General features: G+C 41.1%; 1 protein-coding gene across 1 annotated transcript in view; it reads right to left on the bottom strand.

Moving 5' to 3' along the window:
- Window positions 1–23950, bottom strand: part of LOC118396460 (metabotropic glutamate receptor 8-like) — a 222338-nt gene extending 198388 nt beyond the window's left edge. The window contains exons 1-2 of the mRNA XM_035790696.2: window positions 23624–23950; window positions 15542–16402 (exon numbers count right to left, since the gene is read on the bottom strand). Of these exons, the coding sequence (XP_035646589.1) occupies window positions 15542–16075 (534 nt within the window). The 5' untranslated portion in view covers window positions 16076–16402; window positions 23624–23950. The remainder of the gene's footprint in view (window positions 1–15541; window positions 16403–23623) is intronic.
- Window positions 23951–24440: the final 490 nt, after the last annotated feature.

Below are 24440 nucleotides of genomic sequence, written 5' to 3'. Positions count from 1 at the left end.
GGGATGGCCGCAGAGCAGAGCACAGAAGACCGACCGAGCCCATGAGGAAGGGAGGATGAGGAAGGGGGGTGGACCCCCACGCAGCCCCACTGGGTAGCACAGAGCAACACTTTAAGGGGCATTGCACTAACAATGGTGCTGACTAGAGAAAACATTCCCGCTGTTCTAGGTGCCAGTCTGCACGTTCAAACTAAAGCAATGTAACTAAGTGTACAGTTGTGGCCAAAAGCTTTGAGAATGACACAAATATTAATTTTCACAAAGTCTGCTGCCTCAGTTTGTATGATGGCAATTTGCATATACTCCAGAATGTTATGAAGAGTGATCAGATTAATTGCAATGAATTGCAAAGTCCCTCTTTGCCATGCAAATGAACTGAATCCCCCAAAAACATTTCCACTGCATTTCAGCCCTGCTACAAAAGGACCAGCTGACATCATGTCAGTGATTCTCTCGTTAACACAGGTGTGAGTGTTGACGAGGACAAGGCTGGAGATTACTCTGTCATGCTGATTGAGTTCAAATAACAGACTGGAAGCTTCAAAAGGAGGGTGGTGCTTGGAGTCATTGTTCTTCCTCTGTCAATCATCGTTACCTGCATGGAAACACGTGCCGTCATCATTGCTTTGCACAAAACGGGCTTCACAGGCCCGGAACATCAAGAACTTCAAGGGGAGCGGTTCAATTGTTGTGAAGAAGGCTTCAGGGCGCCCAAGAAAGTCCAGCAAGCGCCAGGACCGTCTCCTAAAGTTGATTCGGCTGTGGGATCGGGGCACCACCAGTACAGAGCTTGCTCAGGAATGGCAGCAAGCAGGTGTGAGAGCATCTGCATGCACAGTGAGGTGAAGACTTTTGGAGGATGGCCTGGTGTCAAGAAGGGCAGAAAAGAAGACACTTCTCTCCAGCAAAAACATCAGGGACAGACTGATATTCTGCAAAAGCTACAGGGATTGGACTCCTGAGGACTGGGGTAAAGTCATTTTCTCTGATGAATCCCCGTTTCGATTGTTTAGGGCATCCGGAAAAACGTTTGTCGGAAGAAGACAAGGTGAGCGCCACCATCAGCCCTGTGTCATGCCAACAGTAAAGGATCCTGAGACCATTCATGTGTGGGGTTGCTTCTCAGCCAAGGGAATGGGCTCACCAACACATCCTCCGAGAGCAACTTCTACCAACCATCCAGGAACAGTTTGGTGACAAACAATGCCTTTTCCAGCATGATGGAGCACCTTGCCATAAGTGAAAACTAAGTGGCTAAGGGAACAAAACATATCGATATTTTGGGTCCATGGCCAGGAAACTCCCCAGAACTTAATCCCATTGAGAACTTGTGGTCAATCCTCAATAGGCAGGTGGACAAACAAAAACCCACAAATTCTGACAAACTCCAAGCATTGATTATGCAAGAATGGGCTGCCATCACTCAGGATGTGGCCAAGAATTTAATCGACAGCCTGCCAGGGCGGATTGTAGAGGTCTTGAAAAAGAAGGATCAACACTGCAAATATTGACTCTTTGCATCAACTTCATGTAATTGTCAATAAAAGCCTTTGACACTTATGAAATTCTTGTAATTATACTTCAGTATCCCATAGTAAAATCTGACAACAATATCTAAAGACACTGAAGCAGCAAAATTTGTGAACAAACTATAGTTTTGGCAAAATTGGTCAGGACATCTACTTTGTGCATGACTTTGTGCATGAAGTAATTTTTCCAACAATTGTTCACAGACAGATTATTTAACTTATCACTCATTGTGTCACAATTCCACTGGGTCAGAAGTTTACATACACTAAGTTGACTGTGCCTTTAAACAGCTTGGAAAATTCCAAAAATCGATGTCATGGCTTTAGAAGCTTCTGATAGGCTAAGTTACATACTTTGAGTCAATTGGAGGTCTACCTGTGGATGTGTTTCAAGGCCTACCTTCAAACTCAGTGCCTCTTTGCTTGACATCATAGGACAATGAAAAGAAATCAGCCAAGACCTAAAAAATAAAATTGTAGACCTCCACAGGTCTGGTTCATCCTCGGGAGCAATTTCCAAATGCCTGAAGGTACCATGTTCATCTGTACAAACAATAGTAGGCAAGTATAAACACCATGGGACCACGTAGCCATCATACCTCTCAGGAAGGAGACATATATATATATATTTTTTTAACCTTTATTTAACCAGGCAAGTCAGTTAAGAACATATTCTTATATTCAATGACGGCCTGGGAACAGTGGGTTAACTGCCTGTTCAGGGGCAGAACAACAGATTTGTACCATGTCAGCTCGGGGGTTTGAACTCGCAACCTTCCGGTTACTAGTCCAACGCTCTAACCACTAGGTTACGCTGTCTCCTAGAGATGAACGTACTTTGGTGCAAGAGGTGCAAATCAATCCCAGAACAACAGCAAAGGACCTTGTTGCTGGAGAAACAGGTACAAATGTGTCTATATCCACAGTAAAACGAGTCCTATATCGACATAACCTGAAAGGCCGCTCAGCAAGGAAGAGGCCACTCCTCCAAAACCGCCATAAAAAAAGCCAGACTACGATTTGCAAATGCACATTCATCTGGTCTGAGGAAACAATAATAGAAATGTTTGGCCATAATTACAATTGTTATGTTTGAAGGAAAAAGGGGGAGGCTTGCAAGCTGAAGAACACCATCCCAACTGTGAAGCACGGGGGTGGCAGCATCATGTTGTGGTGGTGCTCTGCTGCAGTAGAGACTAGTGCACAAAATAAATGTCATCACGAGGAAAGAAATTTACGTGGATATATTGAAGCAACATCTCAAGACGTCAGTCAGGAAGTTAAAGCTTGGTCGCAAATGTGTTTTCCAAATGGACAATGACCCCAAGCATACTTCCAAAGTTGTGGCAAAATGGCTTAAGGACAAAGTCAAGGTATTGGAGTGGCCATCACAAAGCCCTGACCTCGACCCTATAGAAAATTTGTGGGCAGAACTGAAAAAGCGTGGCCTACAAACCTGACTCAGGTACACCAGCTCTGTCAAGAGGAAGGGGCCAAAATTCACCCAACTTATTGTGTGAAGCTTGTGGAAGGCTACCCAAAACGTTTGACCCAAGTTAAACAATTTAAAGGCAATGCTACCAAATACTAATTGAGTGTATGTAAACTTCTGACCAACTGGGAATGTGATGAAAGAAATACAAGCTGAAATAAATCATTATCTCTGCTATTATTCTGACATTTCGCATTCTTAAAATAAAGTGGTGATCCTAACTGACCTAAGACAGGGACTTTTGAGTAGGATTAAATGTCAGGGATTGTGAAAAACTGAGTTTAAATGTATTTGGCTAAGGTGTATGTAAACGTACGACTTCAACTGTACATAAAGCTGAGTGACTCACTCATCCACAGCTTTGGATCAAAATAAATAAGTACCAACATTCTGATAGTCTTTAATAAAGATATGTTTTGGTTATCCTTACCAGGACACCATGTACAGTATTATAATAGCCATTATGGGCTATTAGCAGGACAATTTACCTTTACCAACACCTCTCTGTATTTGGATACTTTGTGGAAGAGGGCTCCTGATTTAGATGGGGGGCTCCTGCAGTGCAAAATGCGTTGCTACAGATGCAGGATCGATACCCATGCCGGCTGCCACCGGGAGACCCATTAGGCGGCTTTTGGTTTTAATTTATAATCCTCAAATCCTCTATATATAGTTATTGGCTGAGAGTCACGTCATATTTTTTGATTTACTGTAGGCCTACCGTAGGCCACATGAGTCTCACTGTTGTTGAGTAATGTGCTGATGAAAGTGGTGTATGTCTTATTTATTTATCACATTAAAGTTAGAAGCAATAGGATTTGAAGCAATAGCCTACAACTATTTTTGCACCGTTTCGCATTGCTCTGAGACAAGCATGGGGACTTATCTGGATAAATCAACAAGATTTTTATTTTCACTGAATCTCCGTTTGGGTATTGGTTAGACTACAATTATACAATTAGGATGTAGAAATGTTATGCTCTTAGTGTAACCTTTATTTAACTAGGCAAGTTAGTTAAGAACAAATTCTTATTTACATGCTTCTCAAAGATCCCCTCTGGTGGTCAAACTAGCACTAACTAGTATTTATGGTACCAGTGGTTCACACTTTACTGCCCCTCAGCCATAAGAAGTTTTGAGTAGCTTGGATGAATAAGGTGCACAGAGTAAACTGCCTGCTACTCAGGCCCAGAAGCTAAGATATGCATATCATTAGTAGAGTTGAATAGAAAACACTCTGAAGTTTCTAAAACAGTTTGAATGATGTCTGTGAGTGTAACAGAACTCATATGGCAGGCAAAAACCTGAGAAAAAAATCCAACCAGGAAGTGGGAAATCTGAAGTTTGTAGGTTTTCTTGTCTTTGCCTATCCAATAAATATACAGTGTAAAATGTTGTCCCATTGCAATTCCTAAAGCTTCCACTAGATGTCAACAGTCTTCAAAGCCTTGTTTCAGGCTTCTACTGTGAAGGGGGAGAGAATAAGAGCTGTTTGAGTCAGGTGTCTGGCAGAATGCCATGAGCACAGTCTCTCGAGCGGCCGTGGGCACGAGCTTTGTTCATTTTCCTTTCTAAAGACAAAGGAATTGTCCGGTTGGAGTATTATTGAAGATTTATGATAAAAACATCCTAAAGATTGATTCTATACATCGTTTGACATGTTTCTACGAACTGTCATGGAACTGTCGTCTGAAGTATGTGCCTGCGCCTTGTGAATATGGATTTGTGAACTAAACTTGCGAACAAAAGGGAGGTATTTGGACATAAATTATGGACTTTATGGACTTTATCGAACAAAACAAACATTTATTGTGGAACTGGGATTCCTGGGAGTGCATTCCGATGAAGATCATCAAAGGTAAGTGAATATTTATAATGCTATTTGTGTCTTCTGTTGACTCCACAACATGGCGGGTATCTGTATGGCTTGTTTTGGTCTCTGTGCACTGTACTCAGATTATTGCATGGTATGCTTTTTTGAAATCTGACACAGCGATTGCATTAATGAGAATTCCATGTTTAACACTTGTATTTTAAGCAACATTTATGATGAGTATTTCTGTAAATTGATGTGGCACTGCAAAATCAATGGATGTTTTGGAAGCAAAACATTACTGAACATATCGCGCCAATGTATACTAAGATTTTTGGACATAAATATGAACTTTATCGAACAAAACATACATGTATTGTGTAACATGAAGTCCTATGAGTGTTATCTGATGAAGATCATCTGATGACTGATCATAATCTTGATGTGATTGACCTGACTGAAACATGGCTTAAGCCTGATGAATTTACTGTGTTAAATGATGCCTCACCTCCTGGTTACACTAGTGACCATATCCCCCATGCATCCCGCAAAGGCAGAGGTGTTGCTAACATTTACGATAGCAAATTTCAATTTACAAAAAAAATAAAATGTTTTTGTCTTTTGAGCTTCTAGTCATGAAATCTATGCAGCCTACTCAATCACATTTTATAGCTACTGTTTACAGGCCTCCTGGGCCATATACAGCATTCCTCATTGAGTTCCCTGAATTCCTATCGGACCTTGTAGTCATAGCAGATAATATTCTTATTTTTGGTGACTTTAATATTCACATGGAAAAGTCCACAGACCCACTCTAAAAGGCTTTCGGAGCCATCATCGACTCAAGTGGGTTTTGTCCAACATGTCTCTGGACCTACTCACTGTCACAGTCATACTCTGGACCTAGTTTTGTCCCATGGGATAAATGTTGTGGATCTTAATGTCTATCCTCATAATCCTGGACTATCGGACCACCATTTTATTACGTTTGAAAAATGCAACAAATAATCTGCTCAGACCCCAACCAAGGAGCATCAAAAGTCGTGCTATTAATTCACAGACAACACAAAGATTCCTTGATGTCCTTCCAGACTCCCTCTGACTACCCAAGGACGTCAGAGGACAAAAATGTGTTAACCACCTAACTGAGGCACTCAATTTAACCTTGCGCAATACCTTAGATGCAGTTGCACCCCTAAAAACTAAAAACATTTATCATAAGAAACTAGCTCCCTGGTATACAGAAAATACCTGAGCTCTGAAGCAAGCTTCCAGAAAATTGGAACGAAATGGCGCCACACCAAAATGGGAGTCTTCCGACTAGCTTGGAAAGACAGTACCGTGCAGTATCGAAGAGCCCTTACTGATGCTTGATCATCCTATTTTTCCAACTTAATTGAGGAAAATAAGAATAATCCTAAATGTATTTTTGATACTGTCGCAAAGCTAACTAAAAAGCAGCATTCCCCAAGTGAGGATGGCTTTCACTTAAGAAGTGATATATTCATGAACTTCTTTGAGGAAAAGATCATGATTATTAGAAAGCAAATTACGGACTCCTCTTTAAATCTGCGTATTCCTTCAAAGCTCAGTTGTCCTGCACAACTCTGCCAGGACCTAGGATCAAGAGAGACACTCAAGTGTTTTAGTACTATATCTCTTGACACAACGCTGGAAATAATCATGGCCTCTTAAACCATCAAGCTGCATACTGGACCCTATTCCAACTAAACTACTGAAAGAGCTGCTTCCTGTGGTTGGCCCTCCTATGTTGAACATAATAAATGGCTCTCTATCCACCGGATGCGTACCAAACTCATTAAAAGTGGCAGTAATAAAGCTTCTCTTGAAAAAGCCAAACCTTGACCCAGAAAATATTTAAAAACTATCGGCCTATTTCGAATCTTCCATTCCTCTCAAAATGTTTACAAAAGACTGTTGCGTAGCAACTCCCTGCCTTTCTGAAGACAAACAATGTATATGAAATGCTTCAGTCTGGTTTTAGACCCCATCATAGCACTGAGACTGCACTTGTGAAGGTGGTAAATGACCTTTTAATGGCATCAGACTGAGGCTCTGCATTTGTCCTCGTGCTCCTAGACCTTAGTGCTGCTTTTGATACCATGGATCACCACATTCTTTTGGAGAGATTGGAAACCCAAATTGGTCTACACGGACAAGTTCTAGCCTGGTTTAGACATTATCTGTCAGAAAGATATCAGTTTGTCTATGTGAATGGTTAGTCCTCTGTGAATGGTTTGTCATCTGTAAATTTCGGTGTTCCTCAAGGTTCCGTTTTAGGACCACTATATACCACTATATACCACTATTTACTCTATACCACTATTTCACTATATATTTTACCTCTTGGGGATGTCATTCGAAAACATAATGCTAACTTTCACTGCTATGTGGATGACACAGCTGTACGTTTCAATGGCCATGTTCTATAATCTCCACCCAGCACAGCCAGAAGAGGACTGGCCACCCCTCATAGCCTGGTTCCTCTCTAGGTTTCTTCCTAGGTTTTGGCATTGCTAGGGAGTTTTTCCGAGCCACCATGCTTCTACACCTGCATTGCTTGCTATTTGGGGTTTTAGGCTGGGTTTCTGTACAGCACTTTGAGATATCAGCTGATGTACGAAGGGCTATATAAATACATTTGATTTGATCAAAAGTTAGTGGTTCATTTTATCTCTATTTCTGCTTTTTGTGACTCCTCTCTTTGGCTGTAAAAATGGCTGTGTTTTTCTGTGACTAGGTGTTGACCTAACATAATCATATGGTGTGTTTCTGCTGTAAAGCCTTTTTGAAATCGGACACTGTGGTGGGATTAACAACAAGTTTATCTTTAAAATTGTTGTATGTTTGAGGAATTTTAATTATGAGATTTCTGTTGTTTAAATTTGGCACCCTGCATTTTCACTGGCTGTTGTCAAATCGATCCCGTTAACGGGATTTCAGCCGTAAGAAGTTACATAACGTGCCATAGAATTCTGTAGCACCATGCAATCTGTGCTGCAGTACGCTGCAACCTTTAAAGGACGAACCACTGTAGTTTTGATGTCTTCACTATTATTCTACAATGTAGAAAATAGCAAAAATAAAGAAAAACCCTTGAATGAGTAGGTGTTCTAAAACCTTTGACCGGTAGTGTATGCTTATACACGCAAATATATGTATAACCTCCATTTGTACCCTCTTCCCAGACAAGCCCCCTCCCCCTCCTAAGTCTAGGATGTACAATGAATCTCTATTTTTTTTTTTTACCTTTATTTAACCAGGCAAGTCAGTTAAGAACATATTCTTATTTTCAATGACGGCCTGGGAACAGTGGGTTAACTGCCTGTTCAGGGGCAGAACGACAGATTTGTACCGTGTCAGCTCGGGGGTTTGAACTCGCAACCTTCCAACCATGCCCCATGAATCTCTATGGCTAGGCAGGTGGTGTTATCGTCCCATCCCGAGTCCGGAACCTTTGGTACTCCTCCACACATCTCCCGGTCTTATTTACAGTCAGGAGAGGCTTTGAGACTAGAGAGTATACATTCTGGCAGCTTGCCTCAGTCCCTTGTTAATTTTCCGGACTTATACACAAAGGGCTATTTGAGAATAAGCGACCCATTCATACTCAAGTGAATATATTGATGCAAAAAAATATTGAGAGAAAAAAATGATATATAACAGTGAAGCTATAACATACTGAGAGACGAACAATGATATAAAAATATGATATAAGACAACGTCATAGGGCAGTAGTTTACAATCTATTAAATCTAACACATGCCTCCGATCTCACCCTTACGAAAACCTTCTGTCTCAGAGACAGGCCCTCTTTGTTATATGATTATAAACATACTAAAACATGCTCAAGTCCATAGCCTCGGGGGGTAGGGGTGCAGAACCCACTCAATTTTTTAAAATTAAATTAAAATTGAAATATTTTTTTTTCACAAAAGTAGTGCACTGGGACTTTATTACTATTAGCGGACCAATACAGATGTCTGTAACGCGTACAAAAACATTTTCAGCATCTCCACTTTGGCAAAAAAAGATAGTTGTATAATCAACCTTTTCATGCGTGAGTTCCAAATATCTCTAACAGTCACCCCAGTGTGAGTTGTTTTATGCACGTGATGTCAGAATGCACTCACTGCTTCAAAACGTGATTGACACAACAGGACAGTTAACCCGCGCTGCCTGCTAATTATCTATAGGCTATGTTTCAACTTGTCAATTTGAAATGATTTTCTAACAACATTTCTTTTCGAACAACTGTTTGAATTGAGGAGTGTTCCACCTCCTAATTAATTCACATAGAAGTAGCCCATTTCATTGTTGCGGACAATTTATGTTTGAGGCTTTAAAACTTCTTAGGGCTGCAATCCCGTTAACGGGATGATATGACAACAGCCAGTGAAAGTGCAGGGCGCTAAATTCAAAACAACAGAAATCTCATAATTCAAATTCCTCAAACATACATGTATCTATCTATAATTCCACCACGGTGTCCGATTTCAAACAGGCTTTACAGCGAAAGCACCACAAACGATTATGTTAGGTCACCACCAAGCCAAAGAAAAACGCAGCCATTTTTCAAGCCAAAGAGAGGAGTCACAAAAAGCACAAATAGAGATAAAATGAATCATGAACCTTTGATGATCTTCATCAGATGACACTCCTAGGACTTCATGTTACACAATAAAGGCATGTTTTGTTCGATAAAGTTCATATTTATACAAAACATCTTAGTTGATATTGGCGCGTTACGTTCACTAGTTCCAAAAATATCCAGTGATTTTGCATAGCCACATCGATTCAACAGAAATACTCATCATAAATGTAGATGATAATACAAGTTATACACATGGAATTATAGATTACCCTCTCCTTAATGCAACCGCTGTGTCAGATTTTTTTTTTAAAGCAAACCATGCAATAATCTGAGATGGCGCTCAGAAAATAAGTACAGTTTTCCGCCATGTTGGAGTCAACAGAAACCAGAAATCATATTATAAATATTCCCTTACCTTTGATCTTCATCAGAATGGACTCCAAGGAATCCTAGTTCCACAATAAATGCTTGATTTGTTCGATAATGTCCATTATTTATGTCCAAGTAGCTACTTTTGTTAGCGCGTTAGGTACATATATCCAAACGCTAGTGCAGGTCACGCATAACTTCGGACAAAACTTCAAAAAGTTATATTACAGGTCGAAGAAACATTTCAACTAAGTATAGAATTCATCTTTAGGGTGTTGTTATCATAAATCTTCATTAAAGTTCCAACCAGAGAATTCCTTTGTGTCTAGAGAAGCAATGGAACGCAGGTCGATATCATGTGGAATGCGTGTTACCAGGAAATGGCTCTATGCCAGTAACCGGACTCATTCAGCTCTTATTCAGGCCCACAACACAGTAGAAGCCTCATTCAAGTTTCTAAAGATGGTTGACATCTAGTGGAAGCCCTAGGAAGTGCAACTTCATCCATATCCCACTGTAAATTCAATGGGGCCTGGGTTGGAAATCGACCAACCTCAGATTTCTCACCTCCTGTTTGGATTTCTTCTCAGGTTTTCGCCTGCCATATGAGTTCTGTTATACTCACAGACATCATTCAAACAGTTTTAGAAATGTCAGAGTGTTTTCTATCCAATACTACTAATAATATGCATATATTAGCAACTGAAACTGAGGAGCAGGCCGTTTACTCTGGGTACCTTTCATCCAAGCTACTCAATAATGCAGACATTTCTGCAGTCTTGCACTAACTTTTTCCCCGTGGCATAATATCTGGCTGGCGCTTGCATTGCCTTCATTGTTGTTTTACTTTCAAATAATAACTTTGGACATGTGTACGTTCCTATCAAAGTAAGTGCTTTATTTTCTGTATATCGTGTTGTCGTTTCTATTCATATAGTATGTATGTATGAAGCATAATGTATTAACAGTTTTATTCACATGTTTGTAAGTTCTGGTGACAAATAATTCATTCTGAAATTTGCATCGATTTTAATGGACACCTATGAAGTGTGTAAAATACGTTTTTGAAGGTTGTACTGATTATGATGAGCTAAAGCTAAGCTTTTTGCAAGCTATGTCTGGCGCCATGTTTGTTGACATAATAAAATGCATTCTGAGTGTCACATAAATGTCTGTCAGACCAAAGATGTTAGAGGTGACGGAATGGTTCAATCATATTTTTCAAGTAAACCTCCGCAAGTGAATGATTGTAGACAACATCCATACTGCAAACAGTCCAAACTCATCTTGCTTCTTCTTATTATCTTTGGTTGACGCGAAAAAACAAACATGGTGTCACGCAAAAACTACCCATCGTCGGATTATTTTCGATTTTTAGAAAGTGATTTACTCAATTCATTCGATCAATGGTGAGCTCACCTGTGATGTGATGAATTGCAAATAGTAATTGCTATTAGCTAAGTTATATTGTGGTTTCTGTCAGCCGAGAGTTAGCTAAATATGACTGCTTGTGTTACGTCAATCTTTCCTCGGTTAGCGTAAGAACTAATATAGCCTACATTTTCAGGTTTGGATGATTGCGTTACGCTGTCGCTACTTCTGTGAATGTCTGAACATTGCATCCAAAAATAAACTGGTCACATTCAATATATAACTTTGTACGGACTGTATTTGTGAAAAATGTTCACCAGCTCAAACGCTGACTGTTGCGTCAATCGAAACTGGACGGTCTAAATAAGCGTTCTAATCACACAGGTTTGAGCGTTACATTGCAAGGACCACTGTAGAATGATCACACAAGTTTGTTGATACGTGTCAAATCGTTAAGAAGTGCAAGATTCAACAATTGGAATTGTAAGAAGATGTTTCCCTGTCCCTTTTTCTGTGATTGTCATTCATTGGAATCCAGAAAGAACAAAACCCTGTTCTCAAACTTTAACATTAAAAAGTGCATAACTACGTGAAAGACACAAAACATCTGCATTATGTAATACATTTTCCTACATCAAATGACAACTACTTTTTGTGCAGTATTAATTGAACATCCTTACAAACCACTTAATGTAAATGTACATTACTGCTAGCTTTCTGGAGCATATTGGACTGTTAGCTGAATAGATCCATTGGCCAATTTCTTGGGCCATGATACCTATTTTGCCAATTGGACTTGGACCTCTCTGCTACTCGGAACCCTACTAATCCATCACGACTGGTCTATCGACGTCACCGCACACAGACACTAAAACTGACTTTCCTCTGTTGAGACGTCCCTCTAAGGCCCTTCTGCTAGCTTGCTAGCCCCGGCACCCAGCTGTGCCCTGGACACCATATGTGAATTGATTACCCCCCATCAATCTTCAGAGCTCATGCTGCTAGGTGACCTAAACTGGGACATGCTTAACACCCCGGCCATCCTACAATCTAAGCTTGATGCCCTCAATCTCACACAAATTATCAATGAACCCACCAGGTACAACCCCAAATCCGTAAACACGGGCACCCTCATACATATCATTCTAACCAACTTGCCCTCCAAACACACCTCTGCTGTTTTCAACCAAGATGTCAGCGATCACTGCCTCATTGCCTGCATCTGTAATGGGTCTGCAGTCAAATGACCACCCCCACCCCCAAACTACTTCTAACACTGTTTACCTACCACCCCTCATCGCGATCAAACGACCACCCCTCAAAACTGTCAAAAGCTCCCTAAAACACTTCAGCGAGCAGGCCTTTCAAATCGACCTGGCCCGGGTATCCTGGAAGGATATTGATCTCATCCCGTCAGTAGAGGATGCCTGGTTATTCTTTAAAAGTGCCTTCCTCACCATCTTAAATAAACATGCCTCATTCAAAAAATGTAGAACAGGAACAGATATAGCCCTTGGTTCTCTCCAGACCTGACTGCCCTTGACCAGCACAAAAACATCCTGTGGCGTTCTGCATTAGCATCTAATAGACCTCATGATATGCAACTTTTCAGGGAAGTTAGGAACCAATATACACAGGCAGTTAGGAAAGCTAAGGCTAGCTTTTCAAACAGAAATGTGCATCCTGTAGCACAAACTCAAAAAAGTTCTGGGACACTAAAGTCCATGGAGAATAAGAGCACCTCCTCCCAGCTGCCCACTGCACTGAAGCTAGGAAACACTGTATCCACAGATAAATCCACTATAATTGAGAATTTCAATAAGCATTTCTCTACGGCTGGCCATGCTTTCCACCTGGCTACCCCTACCCTGATCAACAGCCCTCCACCCCCCACAGCAAATTGCCCAAGACTCCGCCATTTCTCCTTTACTCAAATCTAGATAGCTGATGTTCTGAAAGAGCTGCGAAAACTGGACCCCTACAAATCAGCCGGGCTAGACAATCTGGACCCTCTCTTTCTAAAATGATCTGCCGAAATTGTTGTAACCCCTATTACTAGCCTACTGTAAGTTGCTTTGTATAAGAGGGTCGACTAAAATTGAAAAGGAATGAATAAACCATATCAGAATTCACATAGAAATAAGTTGTATTTCAAGAACCTGGAAAACAATTGCAGCACCCCCACCCCCAAACTACTTCTCGTGGCTAACACTAGTCAGTTTCTAACACTGTTGTCCCAAAATCTAATTACAGCAAATTACACAAATACAGTGCACAGTAATACTGAAAGTGTGTAAATTATGGATGATCAAATCCATATGGTTTTGTACACTTTGGATGGGAATTAATGGATTTTGGAACTCTATAGGGAGCCATTTCGAACTTCAAACATGGTTTTATCCTGCACAGACTTGTTGTGACTTGGAACCTGAACGTAATTGAGGAAACCCAGTTTGGAATGACAAGTCAATGGGATCGCCCCGAGGTCTACATCCATTTAAACTGCAACTACATCACCACTAACCCCAATTGTTAAAGGTTTTGATTGGGTGAAAGAGAAAGCTGATCACGGAACAGCACTTAGGGGAAAACAATTCAGAGTTCCTCTTGTCTTGAGGATGAAGCTGTACATATCCACTCCATTACTAAAACTGTAATTGGGCCAGCCCCTCAGCACGTTGATCGATAGTGACGAAAGCACAGTTTGTTTATGGGAGTCAATCACAGGTGACTGGTTGCTCCTTAATTGGGAAGGACGGGCTCATAGTAATGGCTGGAAAGGAATAAATGGAATGGTATCAAACATCAAACGCATCTCTTCCACTCCACTCCAGTCATTCTTATGAGACATCCTCCTCCCCTCAGCAGCCTCCTGTGGAGTCAATGGAGTGTAAAATCTGAGCTTTTGTGTCCAGGATGTAACGTATCCTTCACCAGACATTGATATGTTGTTTTTTCTGAGACTTGCATTGTCACCGGGAGGTGTCAAATGGAGGGGGGTGGGTGTGGGGAGGTCTGAACTAAGAACTGGGAGAAATGTACTGCACCTAGCAGATAGTTTACATTATCCACTTTGTTAGGGCAGCACCTATCAGCCTGTCAGGCCCTTCCCCTCCCTTGGTCTGACCTCTGATGCTACCTGCTATTCCATCAGTATTTAATTCACAGTCAAGACATTGCTCATGCCGCTGCTTTAGGCTGGAGATTCAACCTGTCGGGTCATTCTCCACTTTCACCTTTTCTCCTCAAGCAGATCACTGAATATTTATACTCTCCTCCATGTTGGGTAAGTAATATCTGTGCTGACCATGAAAATTATAATGGCTGTATTAGATTAATGCAACATATCAATGCAGGTCTATCACATTTCCCACATTGTATTTTTAGATCCAGAACAGTTGCTTTCTGTATTACAAAGAAGGGAGACAAAGGATGCTGTTTTGAGAGCAATATGCTGCAATATCACGATCAAGGTCAATTAAATCACAGAAACACTGGGCATGGTATACGTTTCCCTTTGGACAGTTCACTTAGTTAGCCCAGACAAAAGAATGGGACTAATGCATAGCTATTGAGAACAATACACCTTGTCAGGCTGACACTACATATTCCAACAACTATGTGCTAAAGTACATCTCATTCACTTCCCTCTGGGAACCAAAACTCCATACCGTAGTCAGTCGTTTCACATCACTGGTTTGAAGTTTTCGTGTGTCTACCACTGGTCAGCTGCTGACATCAGACCTGATTGGCATGCAAGAACTGAGAATAAGAAGAATAAGCTATCATTGATAGTTTACAGCCCTCTGGGGTTAGAAGTAAAACCTATTTTAATAACGCTGACTATATTCTAATGGGGTATCGGGTAACTGAGCTTAATCTGCTTCAATAGCGAACATGCCAAGCACACAGGACAAACGTCTCAATGCCAGAGCAATATTGTCAACCCATAACCTTGCTAATACCCATTGGCAACAGGACAGGATAGGATGATGATGGTTGTGTCTAGAAAATCTCCCAATTTTTTAACAAAGGCCCAGCCACTAGCTTGGGAGAGGAAAATAGTTATCTAAATAAAGGCTGTTGCGTAATGTTTTTATGATGACACCCCACCAAGCCTATGGAAGCGCCATCTGCATTCTAATGTCCAAGACAGCGGAACAAAGCCTGCTACGCTAACCAACTGAACCTTGAAGGGATGACTCGTCATAGATCTTTGACCTTTTCACAGACTTCAGAGTAGACTAGACCTTAGCCTGAGTCAAACCTAAGCTTAAATAATATTGAGAACAAGGACTATGGGAAAAAATAAACACAATCCCAATTTCAAATAGCGGAAACAGAATCCTCACCTTGAAGAGCCGCAGGATGTTGGCCACCATGATGGACACCGAGCTAGCCGCTGCCCCTATGACCCCCACCACCTTATCCGGCTTGGCAAAGATGGGTGCGTCCCCGTTGGCGCAGCGCACGTCTGAGCCATCCCTCTCGATGAGTGCCTGAACAAAGGTCAGTGACTGCTCCAGGGCATAGGTGTCTCTGGAACACGTGTCCAGGATGCGCGCCCCCAGGGTCACGTTTGGTAGCAGCTCTGGGTCCTTGTTGATCAGGTCAATGGCAAACAGCATGGCCTCCAGCCTATGAATGCCCTTCTCTTTCTTCAGCTCCCCGCAGGGCACTCCTCTCTCGCCACGGGAGTGCACAGGGAATAGGCCACCCAGCATGATGTCACCGTCCAGCCGGATAGAGTGGGCGTACTCCTGCAGAGGCAGCTGCGGGTCCGAGACCTTCTGAGTGGCAGAGACCAACAGCCAGTAGCATTTGGTAGTCAGCAGGAAGAGGAAGCAGTAACGGGAGAGGGAGGGGTGTTTGGACTCCCTGGCCATGGTGGTAGCAGTGCGGGTGAGTGGGATAGTGGGTCAGGGGAGGGATGGTGTAGCACTGGAAGATCGGAGCAGCAGGCAGCTGGTGGGTGGTGGTGGGTGCACAGGGTGGGGCGTACCATGGGTGCCCCTCTCTAAATCAGGGTAGGGTTAGGGATGATTACCTCTTGGTTTCAAAGAGCTGCTGAGGCATGTTCCTGGCATCACTGGGAAGGGGGTGCAGTTTGAGTGATATAAGGGAGCTGGAGAGAAGAGAGGCTGAGTTTCTCACACTGGCTGGACAGTGGTGATCTCTCTCTGCAATCCTTGGCATCACATGCTCAAAAGAACCTGTTTGTGATGTGAGACAAAGGGAAATACAATTAATCTGTTACACAATGTAGGGTTGAGCTCTCTATTAGACACAGGCACGTAAGTCATTAAACATATACAGAGAGGTCCGGAATTACTGGATCCCTTGATAAAGAAGACTGTATGAAATAAATAAATACAGAGGTATATTGTATGCAAAAAAAATCAAAAATTGTATTATCTTATAATAATGCAATTGTCCAGAGAAAGATTTTTCAGTACTTCAGCACCCTCCCCTTGCAAGATATCGCCACTGAGCCTCTTTCTAAAATGTTTTATGAGATTGGAGAACACATTGGGAGGGACCTTAGACCATTCCTCCATACAAAATATTTCTCAATCCTTGATATCCTTAAACTGAGTTTATGGACTGCCCTCTTTAGCTCAAACCGTTTTTAATAACGTTCCAATCCGGAGACTGAGATGGCCACTGCAAAATGTTGATTTTTCTTTGAGGATTTAAATGTGTGCTTGGGGATATTATCTTGCTTGAAGATCCACTTGTGGCCAAGACTCCTGGCAGAGGCAACCAGGTTTTTGGCTAGAATATTCTAGTACTCGGTAAAGTTCATGATGCCATTGACCTTAAGAAGGGCCCTAGGACCAGTGGAAGAAAAATAACCCATAATATCAAGATCCACAACCATATTTTACAGTATGGATTAGGTATTTTCTGCATGAGCATTGTTCTTTCTAAGACCAAACCCACGTATCATATGACCATAACACCGGTTCCAATCCAAGTGCCAATGCCGTTTAGCAAATTCCAGGCGGTGCTATGGTCAGATGACATGAAAATAGAGCTCTTTGGTCCAGACACCAATGGTGGATTACTTGTTTAACAAAATCTCTATCTCTGAGCAATTGTATTAGTATAAAATCATTTTAAAAATTGGAGCATAGCTCAGTATTTATTGTATAGTGTTTTTTGCTCATCTGTATCAAGGGTTCCAATAATTCCGGAACCCGCTCTATAAGAAATGCATACGACCACACGCAAAGTCACATATGCTGTTTCTCCTCGCTCTTTCTCAAACACATACACTATATAAATACACTAAAGTATGTGGACACCCCTTCAATATATATATATATATACACCAAAGTATGTGGACACCCCTTCAAATTAGTGGATTTGGCTATTTCAGCCACACCTATTGCTGACAGGTCTATAAAATTGAGCACACAGCCATGCAATCTCCATAGGAAAGATTGGCAGTAGAATGGCCTTCCTGAATAGCTCAGTGACGTTCAACGTGGCACCGCCATAGGAGGCCACCTTTCCAACAAGTCCTTTCGTGGAATTTCTGCTCTGCTAGAGCTGCCCCGGTCAACTGTAAGTACTGTTATTGTTAAGTGGAAAAGTCTAGGAGCAATAACAGCCCAACCACGAAGTGGTAGGCCACATAAGCTCATAGAGCGGGACTACCGAGTGCTGAAGCATGTAGCAGGTAAACATTGTCTGTCCTCAGTTGCAACACTCACTACAGAGTTCCAAACTGTATCTGGAAGCAATGTCAGCACAATAACTGTTTTCAGGAGCTTCATGAAATGGGTTTCCATGGCCGAGCAGCCGCACACAAGCCTAAGATCACCATGTGCAATGCCAAGTGTCGGTGGGAGTGGTGTAAAGCAGTGGAAATGAGTTCTCTGAAATGATGAATCACACTTCACCATCTGGCATTCCGACGGACAAATATGGGTTTGGTGGATGCCAGGAGAACGCTACCTGCCCCAAAGCATAGCACCAAGTGTAAAGTTTGGTGGAGGAGGAATAATGGTTGGGGCTGTTTTTCATGGTTTGGGCTAGGCCCCTTAGTTCCAGTAAAGGGAAATCTTAACGCTACAGCATACAATGACATTCTAAATCATTCTGTGCTTCCAACTTAGTGGGAACAGTTTGGGGAAAACCCTTTCCTGTTTCAGCATGACAATGCCCTCGTGCACAAAGCGAGGACCATACAGAAATGGTTTGTTGAGATCAGTGTAGAATAACTTGACTGGCCTGAACAGAGCCCTGACCTCAACCCCATCAAACACCTTTGGGAGGAATTGTAACGCCGACTGAGATCCAGGCCTAATCGCCCAACATCAGTGCCTGACCTCACTGATGTTCGTGGCTGAATAGAAGCAAGTTCCCGCAGCAATGTTCCAAAATCTAGTGGAACACCTTCCCAGAAGAGTGGAGGCTGTTATAGCAGCAAAGGAGGGACCAACTCCATATTAATGCCCATGATTTTGGAATGAGATGTTAGACAAGAAGGTGTCCACAAACTTTTGGTCATGTGGTGTATGTGCACACGACACACTAAAGGCATCAAATTCAAATCTGGATCTCGAAGTCAGTTCTAATGCTTTTTTCATTCTTCCCCTCTAATCAGGGACTGTTTTAAACCTGAGACACCAAGTGGATACAATGAATTATTAGGTAGAATAGAAAACCAGCAGTATGCCAGACCTCCAGGGAATGATTTTAATACCTCTGCACATAAGCATGCACCTATGCACAGGCACACACACACACACACACACACACACACACACACACACACACACACACACAAAGGGGCAGACACAACAAACATCCACATGACACAGCAAGGAATCTCCCCTTAAACTGTGAACTCCTCAAACATACGCACATCTGCAAAAACTCTGTCTACAAAGCTGAGACTGTGCTTGATAAAAACATCAAAGAAGTGTATTATCATGTAGTAAGCTATTGCATTTGCAATGACTCTTATCCTTACCCTGATGTGAATTTAAATTGCTGTGATGTTTTTTTACATAATCCATAGATATGTGTTTTACATAATCCATAGATATACAGTAAGCTACATAAGAATCGACACAGCAACATACCCTACAGCCTTACAGATATATTGCCGCACAATAGCATCGATGACAATGACAGAAACAGTGTGTGTGTGTGCGCACGCTGGCTGCTAGCCTGTAAAATGAAAACATGCCCGTCCTTTCTTCCGGAACTGAGAGGTTGGCTTACTGTCTTTTGTTTCTTTGTTGCCTACATAAAAACTCATTATCCACACTTATTTACAATACTTTTTGGTACAAATGACAATTCTCTTTAGAGTGCCCCTCGTGATTACAGAATCATACAAATGTTGCGCCGGCCCTTACTCTAATCGTTCTTACCTTTTAACCAGATACTGATTGCTACCTGGGAAAACAGTGTGTGCCCTCCCCAGCCAGTCACTCTCATCCCAAAGAGTAACATGGCAGTGAGAGAAAAATATGCAAGATGTGCATTGTGCACTCCTACATTGGTCTAAATACTTGTTTTTCTTTAGAAAATATCAAATGTAAAAATACCAAACAATAAAGTTTTTTACAGTTATAAAACAATTGATCTGTAACTCTTTAAAAGAACCCATCGCTGCACAAATGAAGCATGTCGATAACAACCATATGTAGCATAGCATGAGTAGGCCTAAGAATGCATGCACCTGTGCTGCACGTTCCCTTCTGTGGTGAACGGCGCAAAATTATTAACCACCTCCTAAACTCCAGATGGGCATGCAAACATTTCCATCATAAATGGTTGAGTTGTTCTAGCCTCACAAAAGGTATTGTTCTATGCTAGTAGCCGACTAATTTATGATGGATATTCTGAGTATTGAGAACCTGACACATTTCTTGAAATAAAACTTTTGAACATAATGAGAAAATTTAGATTTTCGCCTAAATAATACCCCAAAGTTTTAAAAAATCTCACTTTTGAGGACACAAGATCAAGTACATAGTAGATATATTACTAAAATATTGTTTTCCTATTCAACAAAAGTGTGGTAAGTGACTGAAATGCTTTCTGGGGTAAAGGACAAATGCTTTCCAAATACAGTAACAATCAAATTATAAACAATTTACTATAATATTTCACCTTTATTATAACTGTAAAATAAATATGATCATATTTAGTGACAGTACAAATTTGACCCCATTTCATATAACTGATGACAGAGCATTTTGTGCCAAGCCTCCTCTGAGTGACACAAAGAGAACATTTGAATGTCTGCAGACTCATTTCAAGTTCAGCTTTCCTTATAAAGTTATTTTGTCCCTGTTTGACCAAGAGACATTGGTCATGTTTCAATGCTACAACATTACAATTTTTTTTCATGTTGAGAGTTTAAAATCTGGCTGAATAATCACAACTGTTGGATTGGTTAGACTGTCCCCTTTAATATGCTATCTCCAAGGCTGGGCTTCGTCCTTCAGAGGGAGATGAAATGTATTCTTTGTCTTGAAAGGGAGTGACGTGTCACATTTTCTGGCCTATGCAAATGTTGGGGGGTAAGCCCATTCAAGTCAGCTCCACTGACAGAGTGGTAGCAGAAAGCAGACAGATGGGGCTTGCTGGCACTATAAGGCACTGCAATGTTTACAGAGGTCTTTGTACACCAAAAGGTCAGTCGGAACCGGTCCAGAACCACTCAAAGTCCTAAATAGGGGACTTAACATCTAAGAGGTTGGCATGGCAGGCAATATACCAGTGGTACTCATTGCTCGGACAGTGGGCCGCATTTGTGGCTCACAGTGATTTTCTTTTTTTCAAAATACATAACAATGATACAATTTCAATTCAATGTGTTTAATGCAGGCCTGAATCACTTCATTTAATGTATCTATTGTTCCCTGGACGGCAGATAGATGGCAGTATAGCGCTGCTGTTGAACAGAAACGCCGAAATAGAACGTTTGCCGAAATAGAACGCAACTGCCAGCGACCAATACATATCAGTTTGCTACTAGCTAATTTTGCAGTCTGGTAGACATGGATTGATTTATTGTAAAAAAGGAACGTAAATCTACTGGCAATGAAAATGAGGGGGAAGAGTTGGAAAACAACTTGACAGCTATGAACGAACAACCACCGGAGAACCAGGAAAATCAGGAAGATGGCGGCTGGGAAATGCAGCTAGCTAACGTAGCTAACGTGGCTCCGGTGGTTAAGAGAAAGATACGGTCGATCCAAGAAGAACACAGAAAGCTCCAAGAGAAATGTACAGACAAGTAATTTTTAGAATGCATAATGGGACTAGCCCATTTTGTTTTCATTGCCAGAAGGCAGTCAATTGTTTTAAACAAGCAAATTTAGAGCAACGTTTCCAGTCACACCATGCCCTCTTTGACAAAACATATCCAACTCAAAGGACAGCTCAAAGGACAACAACAAATAATGGACAAATCTAACATTGTTGCAGAGAAAACGACAGAAGCAACATATAAGATTGCTTGGATACTCGCAAGAAACAAGAAGGCCTTCACAGATGCAGAGATTGTCAAATGTTTTTTGGCCTCAGCGGAAATATTTTATGCTAATTTCACAAACAATGAAAATATTTTAAAGAAAATTAATTAAATAAATTACTCTCAGACTCGACCACAACAAGACACATAGAAGACATCAGCGAGGACATCGCTAAGCAACTGATTACTGACATATTGTGGCGCTGTGTTTTAGTATTGCGCTTGACGAAAGCACTGATGTAAGTGACATTGCCCAATTATGTGTTCCCTCAAAACAAGTCGTTCAGAGAGAAAATGTTATGTTTACCACCCCTTCAGGGACAAACACAAGGAGAAGATATTCTGAAAGCCCTCGTTACATTTTTTGTTGATAATAATATTGACTGGTCAAATCTGGCAACTGTGTGCACTGACAGCACCCCAAACATGTGAGGGAAGGAGAAGGGACTCAACAATGAACATTGTGAAACAAAAACAGAGAAACAGACATACCAATGCACACCTGGATTGCCTCACAAGGATAGCAACAACAGATTATACATTTTGAATGAATTCAATCAAGGAGCAGAAGGGACATTTTTGCTCATCCAACTACCGAGGTAAACCCTTAATATGGGTCTTATACATGTGATGTAGCCTATTTGATGTGTGTATGTATATTTGTGTGATGTGCTGTACATCAAGTCAATTGCATGTGCTCTTTTGCTATGAATCTGCTCGCAATTGATAATTGATCATATTTGAAGAAAAAGTACAATGATGAATGATTGTCTCAACCCAAAGTGCCCCTCTTACAAAAATGGTGAGTAACACTGCGATATGCCAACAGGCTTATTTGTAGACTACCGTGATGACATGCAGCATCAATCCATAACCCAGCGAGTCCATAACGTTTTCTTCAACCAAACAATTGGGACCCACTTATCAACTACAATATCTAAGTGCAGAGCATATTAAATGACTACACACAAAAAGCAACAACTTGGCAACAGCCAGTCAAAATGTTAAAAGGCTTTGACTTGAAGATTTGACCCACAGGTGACGATTAAGCAGCCTCCTCCCACTTTGATTCAACACACTGGTTGAATCAACAGCAACATGTTGTCTCAGCCTCATGGCAAAAGGTTTAGAATAGCATGAGATTAGCTATAAAAGTCTAATTTTTCTATTTTCCTATGGAATTGTTTTTAGAATTGTAGGAAGTTATTTGAGTCATTGCTCAGACCTTGTGGGCTGTGAAACTGCGGTGTGCCCCTGCTCATTCACCCATCACTGCAAACAAAAGCTATATCAATCAAATGTAGGTATAATAGTTTTTGCAATTAATAGGCCTAAAGTTTTTTTAATTAATGCATTTTATAAAGTTATCAAAATGAAATATTTTTATTGTTGAAGACTTGATTGCACCCTATTTTCAAAATAAAAAATGTACACTTGTGATGAAGGTGCAATATGATCAATGAGCATGATGATTGAAAGGTGAGAATTTCACTCTGGGGTTGTTTTATCAGATAGTATATTCAGTGGTTTGCATTGTACATTTCTTAACTTTTACTCTCTCTCCCTTTCGATCGATTTGGACTCTGATGATGACAGAAATGCGCTGGAAACATGCATAACGACACAAAATTAACATGCATTTTTTTTGCATCAGTGTTTCCTTCAATGGGGCCACTTTTTTGACCATGTTTTTGTGTACCTACCAGAAAGACATATCACAAGCATACCCTGTGTTAACAGGTCAAAATGTGACTTTGGGTGAATGACTGTAAGCGTGAGTGTCGAAAACTGATATTCTCAATTTCAAGTCTGTAGGCTATCGCTAAAGTAGAAGATAAAAACAAAAAAATCGAAACACATTAAAAAAAGAACATGATTCATATCGCAGAATAAATAGTTATTAGAAATTCAACAATTAAGTAGGACTTACCTGCGGGTTACTGAGATCATGTCCTTCGCGCTCTCACTGCCACACCAATGCGGCGCAAGCTTTTGCTCATAGTGCTGAAAAAACACCACAGGAAGCCCGAGCGCGTTTCTTGTTTCGTGGAATCACCCAGTACTCCCACACGACTGTGATTGGTTTTTCAACTCTGTGCTACCTCATGCTTCTCTGATGGTTGTTAGTTGTTGCTGTACATACTGAGCAGTTTATTTCAATTGACTGTTTCAAATCACAATAACCACACATGAAAACGTGTGCAGGGACTATTTAGGACGAATTCATATAATTCATGCTCAGAGTGTTTGCCTAGTCCAAAAGTGCATGGTGGCATGTTCCTTCCCTCAAGACATGCATAGCCAGGCTGGTCTCATACACTATACGTAACATAGTCAACATAAATAGGTAAATATTATTATGATATGTTATGTTTGGTTTGGTTACATAAGACAGATGGTTACTTAAGGAAAAAAATAAAAGTGGGATGGTTGGTTGGGTTGTATGGGTTGGCATACAACACAAAGTCTAGCAACCGAGAGGATGAGAGTTTGAATCTCATCATGGACAACTTTAGCTTTTTAGCTACTTTGAAACTACTTAGCATGTTAGTTAATTAACCCTTCCCCTAACCTTAACCCCTTTAGCTAACCCTTCCACTAAACCCAATCCTTTTAGTTAACCCTAACTCTTTAACCTAACTCTTTAACCTAACTCATAAACTTAACCCTAACCTTAACCCCAAGCCTAGCTAACGTTAGCCAGCTAGCCACCTAGCTAGAATTTGTACACATCATACATTTCAAAT

The sequence above is a fragment of the Oncorhynchus keta genome, chromosome 17, assembly GCF_023373465.1.
Source record: "Oncorhynchus keta strain PuntledgeMale-10-30-2019 chromosome 17, Oket_V2, whole genome shotgun sequence".
Taxonomy (NCBI): Eukaryota; Metazoa; Chordata; class Actinopteri; order Salmoniformes; family Salmonidae; genus Oncorhynchus; species Oncorhynchus keta.
Note: the sequence above shows the minus strand (reverse complement) of the source record. Positions and strands in the feature narration are given on the sequence as shown.